The 22251-nt window shown below is 32.5% G+C and overlaps 1 protein-coding gene across 7 annotated transcripts in view; it reads left to right on the top strand.

Annotated features, from left to right (window-relative positions):
• Nucleotides 1-642: 642 nt before the first annotated feature.
• The window catches only part of LOC149418136 (diacylglycerol kinase theta), a 130599-nt gene continuing 108990 nt past the window's right edge, over nt 643-22251 (top strand). For all 7 annotated transcript variants that reach the window (XM_089639675.1, XM_089639674.1, XM_089639678.1 and 4 more), the window contains exon 1: nt 643-990. In XM_089639675.1, coding sequence (XP_089495801.1) covers nt 852-990 — 139 coding nt within the window. In that variant the 5' untranslated portion in view covers nt 643-851. The remainder of the gene's footprint in view (nt 991-22251) is intronic.

Raw genomic sequence — 22251 nt, 5'->3', positions numbered from 1 at the left:
GCAAATACCAGTTTCAAAATAATGTGTTCCTGAAAAATAATGTAATTTCTGCCGGGCAACACTTCCTTTCAAGGACACATTGATTGATGTAAATAAGGAATAAACAATGATCATATTGGGGGGAGATTATATCGTTACATACTTTTTGTGTTCTGATACATTAATTTATGTTATTGTTGTAATATAAAGGGGATGTAAGTTAACATTTTGTTTGTAGAGGCATCGAGAGATAGGTCGGGGATTGAGAGATTGGTTAGGCTGTAAGGCCAGTATATAATTATGTAGACAGCGCGGTAGATAACGAGTATAGTTTGTTGGCGAGTCGGTTGTGGTCGGTTGGAGTCCTCCTAGAGTTAGTTGGTTGCGATCCGACGCCGGTAGGCGCGGTGGGTGCGCGCGTCGCCCGCGCGCGCAGCTTCGGGCGTCGGAAAAGTCCGTCCCGCCTCGGAGCACATCGGACACGCTCGGAGAATAGAAAGCATGCGCGCCGGCGACGGGAAAATTCCTTTACGGTGCTTCGGCGGAAGCTCATTCCCCCTCGGGAAAGTTCGGTGAGATTCGGGCCCTGTCGGAAGCGCTCGGGCCCGCTCGGGAAGGTCGGGGCTGCGCGCGCACGCCTCGCGGCCACAAGGAGAAGCAGAAGCCGCCGCCGTTATGGTGGATAGCCGTGAGAAGCTCGTCTCGGCGCCCGAGAATGCCCCGTAGGCGAGTCCCCGGCCGATACCGCCCGACCCAGAGGCACTACGATGTTCGCGTACGGTTCCGACATCACGTAAACCTGTAAATATGAGTGCGAAGCGTGCGTGAGTGTCGTGTTTAGTGTTCGCAGAGTTCGCGCGCGGCCGGGGAAGATGGCGCTCGTGCCCTCCGCGGACGAGCTCTCCGCCCGCGGCCACTCCTTCGGCAAGAAAACGTTCCACAAGCCGACCTACTGCCACCACTGCTCGGACCTGCTGTGGGGGCTCATCGGCCAGGGGTACAGCTGCGAAGGTTAGTCCGCAAACACTGCACACACCACACACCCGCCTCTCCCTCGGTCAGTCCCACTCCCCACACAGCGCCTTGCCCCGCGGAGACTGGAGCACCGCTCCTTGGAGCACCGTGCCCTCCACCCTGTAACCGACCTGCGCTCGCTATCATTCACTATTCACTCCCATTCAATATGTACACCGACCTCTAATGCGTCTCTCCCGTACACCCTAAGTCACTATTTACACCTAATTTCCCTTCTCGAGTCCATCCCAACATTTCGTCTCACCTAACAGATATTTTTTTGACGTATTCAGATTTCCCGAGCCCCGGTACATGAAAGGTGTTTTCATCAAAGCGATACGCACACACCAAAAGTATTACACGATTTTCCGCTAAACATTTTTTCGTAGAAAATAATTTTTAATCGGCGTCATAATAGCTCCCGTTCGCTTCTAAATCTCAATACCGCAAATCGTGGGCAGAAAACTTGATAATATTTCGTGATTTAGTTTCGATAAATATACTATTTTCACGGGAATTAAAATATTTGTCTTAAAAAAATCGCTAACATTCTCAATTTAAAGCGAAAATGAATAATTTTTAACGAATATTCGTGAAAATGGATAATTTTAATCGCCTTATGGTCAAATATTAATTGTCAAAAAACACGCGATGAAAAACGTTGAAGCTTTCAGGTTGTGGCCATGACTGAGGGTTTATGATACTATTGTTCGTCAATGTCCGTGTATTTCGGAATCAAATCTTTGCCATATATATTTAATGTTTGAAATTCACCAATATTCTCGTTTTGGTAACGTTTTAGACCAGTTTTTTTGCTATAGAGGATATAGCAAAAAACACGTTCTGATTGTACAGAAATTTTTGACGAACCCTAAATTTCTACCTAGCCATGCCCTTCTCAAAACCAGTCGTGTAATGAACGTAATACACAATATTATGTAGGATGTAGGTTCCTGTTTTATAATTTAGCTATGAATTTATTTTGCAGAAACAATACGTTGTTCAAACAATTTTCCACATTTCCAAATTGAATTTGACTTCTAAGACATGATAAAAGATTCGATTAGATCACATTGTTATGAAATCAATTGTGCATTCAACTAAAAAACGAAAAATATATTGGTTTCACGATAAAACGACCTCTCTGGCGTAATCAAATTTGCACTATTTTTGTGTTGACTTTTTAGGTCAACTCAAATATGTTCTCTTCGTGAAAGGGCCTTTAAAATATTTAACTGTCTAAAATTGCGATGCCTTTTTTACTGGACCTTACTAAAAAGATTTCGGAAAAGTGATCTAAATCTCGGGTGAAACCGGTTAGTAATAAGATATGAAATTAATTTAAGTCTTATATATTATATTCCATACTTTCGTTACTAAATTACGGTTTAATGTCACAAAAAATGTTAAATCAATATTTTGTGAAAATAATGTAAACAAAAAATATTCTTTTGATTGTTTATAATATGTTTAGCTCCAAATGAATACATTTTTTTGATTCAATGTTCAGTTAGTTATGAGAGAACTAAATGCTGTATGGGTACTTTTCTTTCTTGCATTTTTTAAATAAATGTTTTTTTGCATATATTTTTTATTTTACGTTAGTAAATTAAAGAAATCTAAAATTAAAAAATAAATAAAAATCAATTTATCCACAATTGACTAATCTGCTGTTTTTTTAGTACAGAAAAATATATTAAAGAGGATATTAGGTCTGTATTCACAGTTATAAGCCTCGCCAATCGTTGCACGCGTGTCTTGGTTTAGGAACGGAATACAATACGTATTTGTATTATGATTGTGAGAAATTTTAATTAACTTCTTTTTTTTAGACATTAAATGTTTGCTTAAAATATCACAATCAATTTCTAGAATTAATTCTGTTAGTGCCTAGAACATATTGTCACAGTCATTACAAACTGGGGCAGATTTTAATGTATTAAAATCTAAAGTTAATCTATTTTTAACATTATTGTTTACAGAGATTCTAATATAAGCTTCAATATTTACTTTATTTTTTTTCGTATATTACAACATAAATATAATTATTTGCCGCCATATTACAGGCGGAAAAATGGAAACATGCTACACTAACGCCTCCTAGCGGCGTGTGGTGTTAAATGTTACTAGTATTTTGACGATGCTGTGTGTATTAAGCTGCTCGTGGTTTATAGTTTAAAGTATGTATTTGGTAAAACTAACCCAAACAAAATCGTAACTATATCCGTACATTATGATACCGTTTAGTTTTTCCACAAACGCATTAAATAAATCATTATTTTTTGTGTACCTATTCGTTACATACTTTGCATTTAAAATCACTTATTATATCCAACTTATATCGGCCAGCCAATTTGTACGCCATCTTGTACAATCTGTGGAATGGAAAATTTCCTATGAAAAAGTTATTTATTTTTGTAATAAATATAGAAAAAAATCTTTTGAGTAGACGGCACAAATATGTAAAAATATCTGTTTTTTTCAGCACTTAAAGAGATTTTAAACGGTAAATATATATATTAAATATGGTACTAAACTTATTTCTGATCTATAAACAGTTTCCCAGCCAGGCATAATCTTAATTATAAAAAATACATATTAATGGTAATTCCATAATACACATCAAAATGTCAACATGTTAACAAAAATATGAGTTATTATTTTGAAATGTTAAAATCATTATTTGTTACAAAAAGGTTGTTACAAATTTTATTGTTAAAATTTCAATCACGACAGCTGTTTGGTCTATTATTATGAGTCATTACAACAAAGATTAAATCATCCTTATCTCTTCCGTGTATACGAAATACTGACACAATCACCTTTATCTTTGGTCAAGAAAAAATACATGTTATATGTAGTCAAGACGAGTTTCAGATCAACTTGCTATATTTTTTTGGGGGTACAAAAAATATCGATGGTGAAATTATCGTCTGTTTGTTCGATAGTTTTCAAAGTTAACAATTTTTAGCTGGACGATGTTTTTAAGGCTGACAGAATGAAATTACACAGCTATGAATTTCACGTGGACGTGATTACACATGAGAATTATACATACTGGAATTACAAATGTCAAAACATGTGCTTTAATAGGTTTAAATTTTAGAATGTTTGGACTGGCTGTGTGTGTGTTTAAGTTCTGTGAAGGTTCTATTCAAGTTGTGGTATTATTTTAGTTCTGTGAAACAAAAGGGCCATAATGCTCTAATTCTCAAAACACGAATAGAACTTTCACAAAAACAGATATACATAAATATGCTATCGAAATATAACGTCTCCACTCTCTCTAACCGATGAACATACATTGATATCATGACCCTGTATAAAGTCTGCAATAAAATTATCGACTGTCCTGACTTACTCAAACTATTAAACATTAAAATACCACGCAGAACAACTAGGTTTACTTTCTCCTATATTGTGTACTTTCTCCCATTTATTCACATAAGTTAATTTTCTTATTTACATATGCACATCTTTTTTTCTCTTAAATTTATTAAAAAAATATTTGGTTTAGGCTTATTATTATTATTTTTAACAGCTGTTATGTTAATCTGTGAGAAATAGTGCAATAATAATAATGCATGCAAGTTATCCAATTTATGGTTTTTGCTATCTTGTTTATTATTATTTGTACCTGTATTTTCTCCAATAAAAAATAAAAAAAACTAGATAAAAACCTTCGAAATTTTATGAATTGTTCAAATTATTTAAAACAGCCCATCCTAGGTGTGGTTAATGAAATTCCTTTTTTGAAAAACTAAAGTTAGGTTTTGTTTTATCTGCGTAAATCTCTCCATGTGTAATTCTCTCCATGTGCAATACTCTTCACATGTAATACTCTCCGTGTGTAATTTTCTCCACGTGTAATTCTCTCCATGCGTAATTCTCTCCATGTGTTTTTGTCCATATAATTCCGACACTAAATTGTTAGGCATGTGAGTTTCATGCCTGTGAAATTTTTCATGTGAATATAGCTAAAAATAAATAAATAATTTATTTTAGATTTACAAAATGATTGTATTTCTTATGTGCAAGTTTTTTTTTCAAATTTAGCAGCATATTGCAATAGTGAAATTGATGGTTAGATAAGTTTTGTAATTTATCTAGAGAAATCGTTTTTAATATAATATTATCTAATTATTGAAGACAATATTACAATTTGAGGTTTTACTCGATAAAGTTATTCCGAAAAATAAATATAATATTATCATTTAATTTTGCTTTTAGTGTTAGCCAATACAAGACTATTTACCATCATGTACTATAGTTTGGTTTTGAATGTCTTTGATATTTTATTCGATATATTCCTTAATTTTCAAGTTTTATTAACTAGTACTACTAAAAACGGCGTGGCTTTAGTTTAAGTAATGTTTTAACGCGTTTATTTACATTACAGTTGGAAAGTTGTGAATTGTATGAACAATAAGGCAGACGTAGATAAGGCATCTAGATAAACTATACACAACACATAGCTTTGTGCAGAGATTTTTGAGATAACAGACGTGGGACTGGGGAATTCTTCTGCGATTAATTCATAGGAAATATTAGAAGATACCCAAGTATTCTATAACTTACTAGTAAAAAACAAACATTCCGCGCTTCACATTGGCTACCAAGTTAAAATATTAACATTTTTTAGATTCAATACTGCTACCGTTATATACATATATTTTATCGAAGAAAGCAAACACTTTGTGGCTTGAAATTATGCAGATGATAATTTTTCTTTGTTTTAAAGCACTTTATTTGAGTTATATTGGTCGACCGGTGTCGGTTGATTGATGCTATCCATACATTTAATAAAAAATACAGGAGTTAAAAGAGGAGCAAACTAAAATAGGAATACGCCTTAATTATTTGTTTTTAAAACATAAGAAATTTCTTAATCAAATGAAATATAAATCATTGCCGAATTTTAAATAAACAGATAGAATTAACCGACGGACCAATTTTAAAGTTTTATTTTTGGAATAACTTAATGAGTAAATCCTCAAATTGTAATATTTAATTATCGAAGACAATATTAGCGATTCCTAAACGAAAATTTGAAACAGAAAAATCCGAAAAAGATACGGTCACATCTAGAATTTCAACCCAGGACCGTTGCCTTGCCGGGGCACCGCTACATAAAGATAGCAGCCAATAAAAATGTACGTTGAGAAATTGAAGACAATGTTGGTAGTTCTTATTCGAAGTACGATACAATTAAATATGACCGAAGGAGATAGAGTCCCATTAGCTTAGTTGTTAGAGCGGTGCCCCGGCAAGGCAAGAGTCTTGGGTTCAAGTCCTAGATGGGACCGTATCTTTTTCTGATTCGAATCTTTGTTATTTTCTTTCTCTCTTTGTAGCGCCCACTTCTTCTCTACCTCTCTACCAGTCTGTCTCTGATGCTCTCTCCCTCTCATAAATGCTTTCTCTTTTGTTTACCTTGTAATTTTCTTCTGTATTTTAATTTTGTTTATATTTCCATTGTCCTGAAGAAGGTAAAGATCAACCCACCTATATAACTAAAATAAAGTGGTTTAAAACAGAGAAAAGAAAAGTAAATATATTTTTCTATTGATTCCTGTATTTAAATTTCTAAATATGATCTTTAAATACCATACAATGAGCATTTCCCGACTGCTGTAATAAATTAAAACGAGAAAAACGATACAAAATTTAATAGGTTAGCAGAGCTGTAATATTCTTATTTTCGCGATTAGGGAGCATCTCAGATATTCGATTGGAATAAACATATCAGCGATACCTACTTCCAACAATAATTTGGTTATTCAATTAGAGGGCCATTAAGGTTATTAAAATACTTAAATTAGGTCCATAATGACAAATATTGTGACTGTATTCGTGGCGATTAGCTTAATTATTTCTTCCTGTCAATTTACACATTTACCACTGCGGTTGACCGCCAAATCGTAGTATTATCGCTATGGACATTAACTGCTGGGTGTTGCGAAAAAAACGCGTTTGTTCCGTTGATCATAATTTGACAGTTGTCTAAAAACGTTAAAACAATCTTAAGGCGATGCACTACGTAGTAATTTAAAATCATGTGTTTTTGGTTTGAAAATTTTGTCGCCTAGAAATGTTTCAGATGCTTTAATTAAATACTGCGAGTAGAATACATCTTGGCCTTTGAAATAATCGAGTATTTTTTAGATAAGTCTTTTTGTAAGCCCAGAAAAAAAGAATGTATAGGCCTATGAAAACTGCTTTAAAGTTTAAAGTCTCCTACTTATGAACCCATTTTCGATTATGGTTTTATTGTATAATGTGGCAAATTGAGTTATTAATAAAATGATAGAAAAACATTTAAATATTTGTGCCTGACAACATAAAATAAAAGGCACTTTTTGGCCATGTTTTTTTCTTGCATAAATCAAAACAGGTGGATGGTGTGAAGCGGGAATTTAAGCCTTATCGCCATCTACGTGAGGTGTGTTATTGATAGCGGATCGATTCAAAATATTACACGACGTAGTGCATCGCCTTAATTGAAAATGTTTTCTTTTTTTCTACGTTTTATGATCTATGAATTTTGACGTCCCAAAGCATGATTGTTTTATACATAAAATCTATGCTTGATTTAAAAAATATACAGTCTCATATTTAAAAAAAAGGTTATTTCAACTCCTACGTTGTAGGTATGTACTTACAAAAATGTATTTCTTTGTCAACTTGGTACGCTATCAGCCCATATGTTATGCATATTGTGAACACACCGTACCTAACAACTAACCCAGTTTTAACTTCTGACATTGTTTTCTTATCTCGCTTATTTCACCTGACACAATAGTCACATGGTAAATTATTATTTTAAGCTAGCGCGGACCCGTGTAAAATCACGGGATATTAAAATATTTTTTGTACAATTTGTGAGGCTGAACGTAAATAAAGAACACAATAGAACAAGGACCATATTGCTGCAGAATGATCAATAAAAAAATCACGAAATGTAGATGTTAATTTAAAGATAGGTAATTTATTGCTTTTCTTAATTCTAGATATATCAGTTCCAATTTTTAAAATTTTCTCTTCAAATATTATTTTATAGATACTTAAGTTATCGTTTATCTGAATTCTTCACACACTCAGTTCCAATTTTTGAAAATGACACTCAAATTCAAAGAAAATTTTATTTCCAGTTCTCATTGAACCAGAGTTATTCCGGACAAACCCACAATCAAAATTAGAACTCTTGTTTTTATTATTATGTAAGTTAGTGGTATTAACATTAAGGACGGGTTGTTTCATAGAATCTGAACAATTCATCAAATTTCAAGGTAGATTTTCCGGTTCTGTGAAGGTTGTATCGTGAAAATCAACTTTGAAATGTAATAAATAAATTTAATGAATTGTTCAAATTCCGTGAAAAAACCCGTCCCTAGTATTGTGGTTTCTCTCATTGTTTGCTAATTTTATGTTTCTGGAAAGATAAATAGCAGTGTCAGATATTTTTACTTGCCATTCATTATCGAAAACATAAGATGATTTATTATAAAAAGATTTTAGTATTCTAATAATAATAATAAAAAAAACTAAGGACGGGTTGTTTAATAGAATTTGAACAATTCATCAAATTTCAAAGTTAAAATTCAAGTTATGTAAAATTACTATTCAAGTTCCGTTATTACGTAATCATTTGCCGGTAGTTTCACAGTAATTAGATAATAACATAATTTATTTATTTATTGATGACTATTCACAGTCCTCCTCACGAAATATTTCTGTTCTGAGGCAAACTGTAGGTTGTTGTATGGGTGTTTTTGTATCATGTTTACTTCATTTTCATGTATGTTGATTTCCACAAATTAAAAATTAATATTATAAAAATCTTCATGTTTGTTGACTGTAAGTTTTGTTGATGTTACTTCATAATTTTAATGAATTCCCCATCTTCATGTTTGTTGACTGTAAGGACGGGTTGTTTCGGAGAATTTGAACAATTCATCAAATTTCAACGTTCATTTTCAAGTTCTGTGAAAGACTTATTCAAGTTCTGTTTTTATATCATTGTAGGCTAGTTGCTTGACTAAACTGAAATAAAAACAGAACTTGAAAAAGTCTTTCACAGAACTTGAAAATGAACGTTTAAATTTGATGAATTGTTCAGATTCTCCGAAACAACCCGTCCTAAGTTGTGTTGATGTTTCTTCATAATTTTAACGATTCCCTTATCTTCATGTTTGTTGACTGTAAGTTGTGTTGATGTTACTTCATAATTTAATGATTTCCTCATCTTCATGTTTGTTGACTGTAAGTTGTGTTGATGTTACTTCATAATTTTAATGATTTCCTCACCTTCATGTTTTTTTACTGTAAGTTGTGTTGATGTTACTTCATAATTTTAATGATTTCCTCATCTTCATGTTTGTTGACTGTAAGTTTTGTTGATGTCACTTTATAATTTTAATGATTTTCTCATCTTCATGTTTAGTTAGCCATATTTTTATGTCATTTTTAAAAACTTTTTTTCTCCGTCGTGTTTTTAATTTCAGTTTTGTAGCATGGAAATTATGATTTTTCTGAAGAAATGATGTATTTCATTTTGGGATTTCAGTGTAGTAAGTTGGGAAAAATGAGTCCCTTTTAAATGAAGTAGATACTTTTTGAGGAGAGTTTTACAATACCAAATATATTAGTTTATAAAAATTTCTTTTGATGGAGTTATTATGGGTACTTTCAGGATAATTATTTTTATCACTTTCGTGTTTTAACGAGTTGCTTCATGTGGGTGTTTAAGTCAGGTCTACTTATTCTAAACGTGATTGGCAAAGAGCATACTAGACTTTATACAGATAATATTTCCGTATGTTCTAAAGTAGTACATGAGCTTTGTGAATTTTGAATTTGAATAGGATTTTCACAGAACTTGAATATTGATTTTGAAATTTGATGAATTATTCAAATTTTATGAAACAACCAGTAACTAAGGATGGATTGTTTCGCAAAATTTGAACAATTTATCAAATTTCAACGTTTTTTTTTTGTTTTCTGTGAAAGTCTTTTTCAAGTTTTATTATTATATCATAATAGGCAAGTTGCTTGATAGAACTGAAATAATAATAAATCCTTCACAGTCCTTGAAAATTAAGTGTGAAATTTATGAATTGTTTAAATTTTCTGAAACAACCCGTCCTAAGTGAATCTAGCTATACTCTTAGATCAGCAACATCATCAGCTTAGACGTTAGGAGAAATATTGCAATGGCGTTAGTGGCGCACAAGCTGCTAAATGGGCACATTTGCAATCCAGATATTCTGGAACGAATTTCTTTTTATGTCCCTGATAATTTCATCAGAGCTAGACAGCACAGATTATTTATTTTTCGAAGGGGCAGGACCAACCTACCAATAATCATGCCTTTGGGGAGAATAACTACTTTGTTAAATCACATTTCTTCTGTGATTGACATTTTCAATTTGAACCAAAGAGAATTTAAGACGGCAATAAGCATACTATTTAACAAATCTGGTTAATCAGATAGTATTGATGTATTTACCCATGAAAATAAATGTATGTACTGACTTCTTATAAACTGTTATTTGTGAAATGTAAATGGAATATACTGTTTTTCACAATAAATCAATAAAATAAAAAAATAAAAAAAATAAAGCTGTAGGCAGACTGATAGAACCTAAGCGCAAGCCAAATATTAAGTTTGGTGATCGCGCTTTCGGAGTATCTGGGCCGAAGGCTTGGAATAAACTCCCTCCGGAACTAAGATCCATAACAAGTCCAACAGAATTCAGGTCTCAACTAAAAAATTACCCTTTTAAGCTGTCGTACCCTTAAATTAAATATACCATTCTTAAGAGAAAGTCCAGTTATATTCAATTTTTTAATTAAGTCCTAAATTCTGTATCTAAATTTCGCCAATAAACAATTAGATAATGTTAATTAAGTGTTATCTCAAGTGACCTACCAGGTAAGTATTGTACTGTATATTTTCTCCATAAATAGTCAAGTAATAACATAGATCACTGCAGAAATGTATTATAAGTTTGTACAGCGCCCTTGAGGTGATTTTGCACAAAAACAGCGCTATACAAGTCATCCAATAATAATTATTATTATTAATTAAAATCTTTACAAATATTGCTATTTATAACGTGCAGGCGGTTAAAAGAGGAACCAACGAAATATTTAAGACTTCTACTGTCAATAATATTATCTACAGTTGCGAAGCGCCAACTCCATAAATATACATGGACGTGTAAATTAAATGTTTTTATTAACGTTATTTCAATTTAAAATTCTACCTACGAAATAAACGGAATCACTGTTATTTTTTTATGATAAACTAATGTTTATAAGACAAGGTTTTTATGCATAGCACAAAATTAATTACTCGCCTGAAATATTCATACAAATTTAAAATATCTCCCAAAATATAATAAGCAGTAATTGTTAGTAAAGTAATTGTACATATTGAATTATTTGGCGTGTTGGAAATAAGCCGTCGTAGTTCAGTGGTCCAGAGCACCTGACCGGACATCAGAAGGTGCGGGTTCGATTCCCGTCGGCGGCATTTATTTTTACTCGGGAGAATATGTCAGGCGAGTAATTAATGCTTATAATCATTTGGAATCATTGTTATTTGAAATGGCTTTAGTCGAGTTTGGTGACCAGATCTGAATAGCCAGGTACTTTCCCCTTCCTCATCACCTTCGCTTACCTGCTACATTTAACTTCACAAAGTAGTATCCTGATTGGGGATGTCACAGCCTCACTTGCCTCAGACGGTAGGGAGTAGTTAGGATTCTTGTTCCGTATTAACATAAAATGACGCCTAAGTTAGGTTAAAAAAATAAATAATATGTATGTATTTATGGTATGTATCTATAAGGTTTACGTTAATAATTATAGATTTCTTCCATATGTAATTGGACAGGTACCTAACTAAGTAACAAAATATCTAGAGACGCAAAAACAACAGTTTTGATTGAATCTAAAACCAGAAAATTTAGAGACATGATTTAAATTTTCAAAATGTTTGCAAGCGCTCGAACTTTAGTAGGAAAGGCTGTGGTCAATTTCAAATCGGCATTAAAAAACACACACACAAGAAAACCGTTTCATTCTTTTCCGAGGTTCAATTCACATCAATGATGGAAAGATTTTATGTATCTTAAGTAATTGAAATGGCGAAATCGTTTTCCGATGAAAATAATATCTAAAAACAAATTCTCGGGAAGTTAAAAATACACGAATTCTTGGTATTTCTGTCGAATCTTGCAGCTATCAGCTCGTCCGTATTCTAATGGGTCTTCAAATTGGGATTCCAAATAATTGGTGATGGGTTTCTGGAAGCGATGCTAGCAGTCCATAACAGAGTGCTGATACCAATACTAATGATGGTAGTGAGGCATGGAACTGTTGTAGGAAGGATGCAAGTAAGCGGAATGCTGTGGAATAAGATCCACGAGGTGTACTTGTGTTAAATTCATGTATGACCGTGCTAATAAAGTGGAGATCCGAAAAGGTTTCAAGGCTGATTTAGGCTTAACGGATAAGATTAAGAAGGGGGCGCTTAGATGGTTTGGGCATGTAGAACGGATGCACAAAGATAAACTGAGAAAACTTATTGATATGAAATACTGTTATTTTATTAAAAAGCTGGATAAATTTTTCATTATCCTGTTAAAAATTGGACTGCAGGCCTATAAAGAATGAATTGAAAGAGTCCCTAACAAAGTATTTGTCAAAAGCATATATTTTATGGACGGCGGAACACGTGTTCATACAAATTCTGATATTTATATCGACATACTGATATTGTCGCATCCCTTAATGTTATGTATTAGGAAAAAAACACGTGTTCTCGATATATTCTAAATGATAAATATATTATCAAAAAGTTGGCATGCTATCACTTTTTTTAACAGGGTCGATTGGTAGAAAAATTCGATGACGCCGAGGAGAACATGGCATGTCCAAACGAATCAAATACTTTAGTCAGGCCATCTAAAGAGTATAATAACAGAACAGTCTGTACAGGATGATGTGTGAATGTTACTGAAACAAGGAGTGTCCAAAGACAGAGTTACTATTATTCTCCAATTTACAAAAGACGAAACCCAACTTCAAAAACACAAATAACTCTATGGATCCTTACATCCACAATACATTTCAATCACAACGCCCATACATTCTACACTCCAACTACCTAATCTCCCTTCATATATCTCTCACGTTCCTTATCCAGTTTTCTTAATTAAAATATTTATGACTTAATCTGAATTGTATAATCTCTAAATAGTATAAAATAAAGTCGCTATCTGCTCTGTCTGTTTGTGCGCTTAGTTCTTCTAAACTACGCAACAGATTTTGATATGGTTTTCACTATCGTTTAGGAAATTTCTTCCGAAAGGTTTACATATATAATAAATGCATATTATATTTATAGAAAGTAGAGAAAAGTTGATGTTTTATAATCACGTCGTAAAATTATATTTTGGGGCACTAAATTGCTAACGCTGGCTAAACATCGTGAGATACATCAAAATGAAGTACTAAGGAATTGTATATCTTAAAAAGGTCTACTAAAAAGTCAAGGATGATATGTCTATCTCCTAAGGATAACCCCTAGTAACGCCGGGTACGCGTCACCTAATTTAATCATATTATGAAAAATTTCAATATTTAAACTTCGCCTGCCATAACACCATCGTGGCGTGTGAAATAACACTAAAAATGTATCCATTATATATATATATATATTTTAAATTAATAAAAAACAAGTTTTTGACCGTTTAAATCTATCTGTCTACCCCTGCGGGGATGTGGTGTGATAATTAGTTAGTTAGTTAGAGTTGGTGGTGTAATCGTAAATAATATTATTCGTTGGTTTTCTCTGCTGGACGGGAAGTGTAAAGGTGGGACTCCAACCTAACTGATGAGGTCCGTCCTATTCCTGGAGTTCTATAATTAGCAGTTTTTACGTGTGGTTGCTACTTGCGTGAAGTGTCAGTTTTATTTTTAGGCGAATGCGTTTCATTATATACCGCAAACGTTCAATATTCATATTATTGTACATGGAAATATACATGTTTCCACAGACATAGGAATTAATAGACGAGAAGATAATGGCGAGGGGTAAAATCAACTGTTGAAGAACGAAGGGGGTTAAGCTGACTGTGATTCGTCAATAAATCAATCTGACAGTAAATAGGCATCTCGCATTATAATATCACCATTTAGTCCTTAAAAGTAAAATCTGCTTTTGAATGAATAGACATTTTTACATGGGAGCGCAAATTACTCGCCACGTTATGAACTAATTTGCGAAGTCCAAATTCGGCAAAGTAAATTTCTTCTGTTTGCAGAGTCGTAGTTAGTTTCAGAGTATTTAGTTAAGACACTTTTACAAATGTTTCATAATTTACTTACCCCAGTAAACAACGATGAGCACACTTGAGAATCGCTACATTGTGATGTGATAGTATATGTTTCTAAAACTGATCCATATAATACGGTGTGAATAAGCTTAAAATAAAGTAAAATAATGCTTACTTATGGAATGTAATACGACAATTGGGTTTATTCTCTTTTTCACATCTATTTTTACAAGTTTTCATATCACAAGTCAACATTTTGCCGTGTTATTTCGTAAAATGAACCGATGATGCCTCGACCATAGTTCGCACAAGAATGATGACGTCACGTTTTCAAATTTCACTTGAGGCCATACGCGAGCCCAGCCGGCTCCAATGGAACCGGTATGGGGAGTGGGGATAATACGCTTTTAATCACTTAGGGCAGGTCTACTAATATTCATATGTCTATGCATGTTTCATTTAAATCTGTATAAATATCTTCTTCTATAAATAGTATAAAATAAATTCGCTGTCCCCGTCTGTCTGTTTGTGCGCTTAGTTCTTCTAAACTACGCAGCAGATTTTGATAGAGTCTTCAATATCATTTAGAGAATTTCTTCCGAAAGGATTATATGTGTAATACATGCATATTGTTTTTAAGAAAGTAGAGAAAAGTCGATGTTTTGTAATCATGTCGTGAAAAATAATATTTTCAGTCGTTTACATTGCTAACTCTGGCTAAGCCTTATGAGATACATCCAAATAATAAACCACGGAATTGTATATCTTAAAAAGGTATATGTCTATCTCCTAAGGATAACCCCCAGTAACGCCGGGTACATGTGGGCTAGAAATAATATATATGATATATAGATATCATGAAAATATTTTCATGATATCTATATATCTGAAATTATATATATGATGTATAGATATCATGAAAATATTTTAATAATTTACTAAAATTAATTAAGAAACAAGTTAATTCATTCGTTAGGTTCTCATAACTCAACACAGTGACAATTCAACACACCTTTAAAAAATGATATAAAGTCATAAAAAAACGATGAAAAAAAAAAATTTAAACCTAACCTAACCTAACCTACATAACCCAGTTAATATTTTTTTTGTTTCATCACCTTCCATGACTTTATATAACTTTTAAAAGATGTGATGAATTATCATTTTGATGATTTATCCGGTCACCGTTAATGCAACTTGTAAAATTTAATAATTTTCATGAAATTGTAATACTGTTTGTTCCCCAATACACTAAATTAAAAAAAATGAATTATATTCTTAATTAGCAATACATGATAAATTAGCAATAAATGATAAATTAGCAATACGTGATAAATTAGCAAAACATGATAAAATGGCAATATATGATAAATTTGCAACGCATGATAAATTAGGAATACATGATATATTTTCAATACGTGATAAATTAGCAATACCTGATAAATTAGCAATACATTATAAATTAGCAATACATGATAAATTTGCAATACATGATAAATTAGGAATACATGATAAATGAGCAACATGATAAATTTGCAATACATGATAAATTAGCAATACTCGTTTTTCTGCGTGTACGCGGCTAAACAACTTTTCCACGCCAGGCTACTAGTAATTCCCAGTAATCCATGCGCTTGAAGTAATGAGGTTAAATGTATTTAATTAAATATGTTAAATACATATTAATTTATACTAGAAGTTAAAAACCCGCTCCGCGGGTTTTTGCTGCTAGGCCCTGCGGGCGGCACTTCTTGGACGGCACTGATATTAACTGTTATGGTACCTAATATAATTTGCTCATAGGAGACTTGCAGTGCTTAAATATGTGTTACAACCGTCAATGTCTATAATTTGAATCAATATCGTATAGTTTGTCACAACAATCAAAGATAGTTATAACAAAGTTGACTGAAATAATAGATTATTACATATTGATTAGTTGTACCCGTGTTTATGGATAAAAGGGGGGTAATTGTGCGATGAGATTAACAGTCGGTTTAATTAAAAGGTGTAAATTTTACTCCAACTGGTGGTAATTCTTTACCTAAAACTGTTACTGTATCTAATAAAGTTTAAAGTTAGAATATAAATACACCTTCATCAGGAGAGTAAAAATCTATATATAAAGGTAGATTATTACAATATAGCGCCCCTGAGGTGATATCTCACAAAGGCGGCGCTATGCAAATTGTCCAATTAATAAATAAATATAATGTTTACATTTTATTATGTACGTATGCATTGATATACAATGGAAATAGATAAAATAATGTTATCCTATTAAACTTTATTTTATTAAAAAACAAATAACTTTTTTAACATCACTTTATTATATACAACCAATACATGTTTCATGAACGAAGTAAACACCGAAGTCAAAAATTAAATATAGATTACAATTGGAAAAAAGAAGTGGAAGGAGGGGGGAGGGGTAAGAGTAGGCTGGGTTTATAAGAATTAGGAATTACAATATGAAAGACCAGTTAAGTGGGAAAATATTTAAAAGAGAGTTTATAAAAAAAAATTCTCGTTAATTATATCTACTTTTATAAACATGTTCTCTTATTTCTAAAATTTCGAAATTATTTATTTGTGATGCTTTATATCCCGTGTGAAGTATTTTAAGACCTGAAAAAAAAATTTGCATAAAACAATATATTCATAAGACAAATAACATTTAATAACGGTTATTCTAATAAATTGAAAGTTGAAATACTAAATAAAAAAATTAAACATATTCTCTTCAAACGGTATTTTTACCCTATTTCTTAAGATATAAATAAACAATCAGGATTAAAGCATCGCAAATAAATAATTTTTAAATTTGAGAAATTATAAAACATGTCAATATAAAATCAGATATAATTAATAAGCAAAAAAAATTATAAATAATAATGAAAAATGCCATTGCAAAGTTTAAATAAACTTCCAGAAGAAATCTTCTTATGAAACGCTTAATGGTCAAGTAATTTTGCATATTTAAATATTCGCGCCAGTTATTTGGTTAGTTTTTACACCGCCAGAGGTGCGCTCTGTGTCGGCCAGCTATTGCCGGCCATATTGAATGAACGCGTGCTTTTTTCGTCAAACGTCAAACGTAATCACGTAATTGTGGATAATTTTCACTGTAATTTAATTAATCCAATGGATTATAAACTTTCTAAAACATATTTTCTTCGATATTATCCAAAAATTATATTAGGAGAAACGATATTTTTGAAGAAATATCGTATTACATGTGGCGATTCTTTTTCAGTATGAAATCGTGTCTTAATTTTTAATGTCTTATTTTTTTGTATCCAGTCGCCTGCAAACCGAAATGAACCTTACGGTTGCTTAAAATTGAGGGGCAGATTGGTATTTTTTGCCTGCAGACCCCCAATGCAGAATTTATCCGAATCACATAATATGAATTTGACCAATCAGAGGGCCTACATCGTCCAGACGCTGGGACAATAATACTATCAGATTGGCCTAAAAAGGTTTTTGCATACACATTGATATAGAAGAGGTGACATTATTGTGTTATTTTACGATGCGAAGGAAATTGATTACGATGCGAAAGAAATACAGCAAAGTAAAAGTAAAAAACGTTATTTGGGCAGTTTTACTATTTTGTGACATGCATTAAAATTGAAATGATCAATTGCTCTGTTGATTGGCGCGTTCAGTCAGAAGTTCTCGTTTTCGGAGGATAAAAATGTGCATGGAATCTCCCACGAGTATACTTGTTAGTTGTTAGGAACGTACAAGTTAACTCCTTTCAACATTTATACAGGATATATTAATCATTTTGGTAGACGTTATAATTATAAAGTAGGTACACAATAGGTATACAAATTTAAATAGATATAGCTGCTTTAAATTAAATTAAATGTTTAATTAAAACTACCTCAAGGTTTAGGGAATAGTTACTGATGGTAATACGAACCAGTAAAATGGCAGATTTACTATTATTTTAGGATGCGCGATTTTGCACAGGTGCATTGGTTCAATATCGTAATTAAAGATGAGTGTGACATTAAATTGGCTGCTTTTGTGGCTAGAAAAATGGAGAGTTTAATCAAATGGAGGTGGACGTCAAAAGATTTTTCTAAAGGTTAACTATTTTAGGAAAATCTTTGAATACATTTAAGTAATTTTTCGATAGCAATCACGACGCTCCACACCACTCCGAACGATAAATATTAAGTACAACTTTTTAGAAATATTGGAATTAGATTTTTGTATCGTCTTCCGTCTTGAGTCAATGAAGAAATAGAAATGTAAGAAAATATTACTTCAATGATAAACAAAACATTAAATTTATCCTTAAAAATATACACGAAATCATTTAGGTATCGTCGACCCACTTTTTCATAAACTTATCTTTTAGATTTTCAGTGGTTTCTTAAACGAAATAAAATCTACATCGCTTGAATTATTTTTAATCGACATCTTTAATGTGTTGTAATCTAATGATCTTTTTCTTAGCTTGGCGTTAGCTCATAGAGCTATGCAATTAGTAATTCAATTAGAAATTAAGTCATGATATATATGTCATAGTAATCAAATCACAACCGAAGCAGCTAAAATGTTTGGTTTCATAGTAAGAAATACAAAAGATTTCACAAACATTGTCCATATCCAACAACAATACTTTGCATACCATACGAAATCGTCTAGAGTTTATTTATATCAACTGTATTGTCTCAATTTTATATATTGCATACTCGTATAACAAAAATTAAGCCGATTCATAAAAAATCAAAAGATTACATATCTTCCAAAACTCACAATTGATTTAATAATTATCTCAGTGCAACTGTATTTAAAAAAAGTCATTGAGTGTGCGTATAGAGATGCATATTATGGTGACACCGACTATGGTGTGTAAAAGGTGTTATGGTATGTTTTTAAGGAATGTAAAAAATGTTTATCGAAGGACTTTAAATGTTAGTGTAATTACCAATACACATAAGACGATGTTGTATGGATAAGGAAGGACTCACCATTAGGAAAAGGGCCCCGTTTTCTTTCTGTATATCCTCCTCAGGCATCACAGCAGTCGCACTGAACACAAAGCGGTTTTACACGAGACGTGCGCGGATATATAAATGCAGATGCGATGTTTTTGTATAAATTGGATTTTTAAAATCAGAATTGAATTGAAAATACCAACCAACTCGGAACACGCGTGATGTGATATCTTCAATTGTAACGAAAATAAATACATAATCTGTATAAAAATGTATTTGAAAATATGAACTGTATTTTGGAAATGTATTTTTTTGCTTCGCACCTCATCTAAATAACATCAATGGGCTTGCTCCATTTTTTTGTGAGTGCAGGTTTAAAAAGTACGAATATTGCAGATTTTCTGTCTTCATCTTTTCATATTTTCATTGGAGGTTGTTGATGTTATCATCCTCAATGATGTTTAATAAGTTTCAATAAGTAAAGCTATCCCTTATGCTATATATGGATCTAGCTATGGTGTGGTCCCTGACCCTCTTCTCACCTGCCGGCTGATGCATTTATTAAGATAAGGAAATCTTCTCGATGAACCGAGAAACATCGAGAAAATTCTTGCTGTCCTCGTTTCATTATATGCTAGCTGACGTGTACCCGTTATCCTTAAGAGATAGACATATACCATCGCCAAATTTTCTGCAGGTTTTTTTAAGACATCTAACTCCGTAGTATATTATTTTGAGGTATATCATAAGGTTTAGCCAGCGTTAACAATGTAGTGGCAGAAAAAATATTTTTACGACTTGGTTATAAAACATCGACTTTTATCTCCTTTTTATAAATATAATATACATGTTTTATGTACGCAAACCTTTCGAAAGAAATTTTCTAAATGATGGTGAAAATTTTATCAAAATCCGTTGCGTAGTTTAGAAGAACTAAGCGCACAAACAGACGGAGAGCGACTTTATTTTATACTATTTAGGGATTTGTCAGGAAATGACGCCGTTAGTAGGTGGTCTGAAAAGTTTCCAACCTCAACGCAAAGATGGCGGTACTCGTCAATAAAAGCTAGTGAATGTAGTTTTGCATCTTTTGACAGTTACTCATCATATATGAATAAATTTCACGGTATTAGACAATAGTGAAGTGGATATTGCAGAGAAGTAAAATGTTGTTGGTCGGCCCTTCTCAACGGCGCGGCGTCGGTTGGTCGTATTTATTTTTAGGCCGGTTCATAGGTTCCGTCAGCACTGCCTGCTGCCAGCTGCCTGTTTGGTGTTATCGTGTATTTCTGTACTAAGCGCTTTCGTCATGATAAAGCCATTGAGTTTTGTAATCGAGAGTCTTTAAATAGCCGAATATCTAAATTTGTTTGGAAAACTCAAGGCAAATCAAACGTACGAATTTAATACGGGGTACACAAACTTTCAATCAATTAAATCATTTATTTTGCTAGAACAACTTTTATTTTATATAATAATACATAATAAGTTAGTATCATTGAAGAAGAAGCTAATAATAATAAACGAAACATGAAACAGAACAAAACACAGAAAAATAAAAAGGTAACGGTATCAACTGGGAATCGAACCCAGGATCTCCATCTGACCTTATTAATTTACTTATTTCTTTAGTGTTATCATTCTAATCTTCTTATTACATAATTAATTAATTAATTTGAATTTATTAACAAAAACGTACGTACCTCTTTATACCTGCAAAGTAAAGTAGATTGATTTTAAAACGGAGACTAAAATTGAACTATAAAAGCAAATTTTTTAATATATTTTTGATTTTTTTCTCCATTCATTCGTTCCATATTCCCAAACCATATATAAGCGTCCTTTTCTTAACATTACACCTTATATCAGCCTTGCATTCTCGGATATCCACATTACTCACATGATGATTCATGGTTTTATCACACGTACGCCTCAGGGATCTCATTTCTACAGCATTCAGTCTTCTTTCATCCTTCCTCTGCCAGTTCCATGCCTCACCAGCAACAGTAGGTACCAGCACTCCATTGTGGACTGCCGGCTTAAAAGAAATTCGCGATATTATATTATTAAACCTAGTTAATAAGTAAATAAAGTAAAGTAGATTAATTTTAAAACGGAGACTAAAATTGAACTATAAAAACCAAATATTTTTTAATACATTTTTTTTCGTATTTCACCACGATTTAACTTTTAAAAACGAATGAAGAATTGAACCATTTTTCAAGTATGCATTAATTTGTATAAATATATTTTACTATAACAAAATTTCTTCTAACCTGCTCAATTTGATTGCGGAAATCATATTATCTTGCGGTTTTGTTCCGGTTGGTACGGGATAATATATTATTTAAAAATAATATAATAAGCAATTCGCTTCAGTTGATTCTTCATTAATTCATAAACGAAGGTAGGTACGACGTCTATTATTAATAATATTAATAATTTTGACGACATGGCATCATCGAAATCGCGCAAACTGGCCGAGGTTTTAAATTTGTTTCACTAATCTTGTCCCGTTTTTCACCATCCTCTCGATAACTATCCACGAAATAGGTAAAAAACTCGACTAACTAATCCGATATTCTACTAGTAACACAGACATAGGAATTAATAGACGAGAAGATAATGGCGAGGGGTAAAATCAACTGTTGAAGAACGAAGGGAGTGAAGCTGACTGTGATTCGTCAATAAATCAATCTGACAGTAAATAGGCATCTCGCATTATAATATCACCATTTACTTCTTAAAAGTAAAATCTGCTTTTGAATGAATAGACATTTTTACATGGGAGCGCAAATTACTCGCCACGTTATGAACAAATTTGCGAAGTCCAAATTCGGCAAAAAAATTCGGTTTTATTTTCAGAGTCGAATATTTCGTTTAAGTATTTAGTTAAGACACTTTTATAAATGTTCATAATTTACTACCCAGCAACCAATCAGCTTTGTGTTTCG

The sequence above is a fragment of the Hesperophylax consimilis genome, chromosome 14 (assembly GCF_061612785.1).
Source record: "Hesperophylax consimilis isolate HC1 chromosome 14, BYU_Hcon_1.0, whole genome shotgun sequence".
Taxonomy (NCBI): domain Eukaryota; kingdom Metazoa; phylum Arthropoda; class Insecta; order Trichoptera; family Limnephilidae; genus Hesperophylax; species Hesperophylax consimilis.
This window is presented reverse-complemented; position numbering and strand designations above follow the sequence as displayed.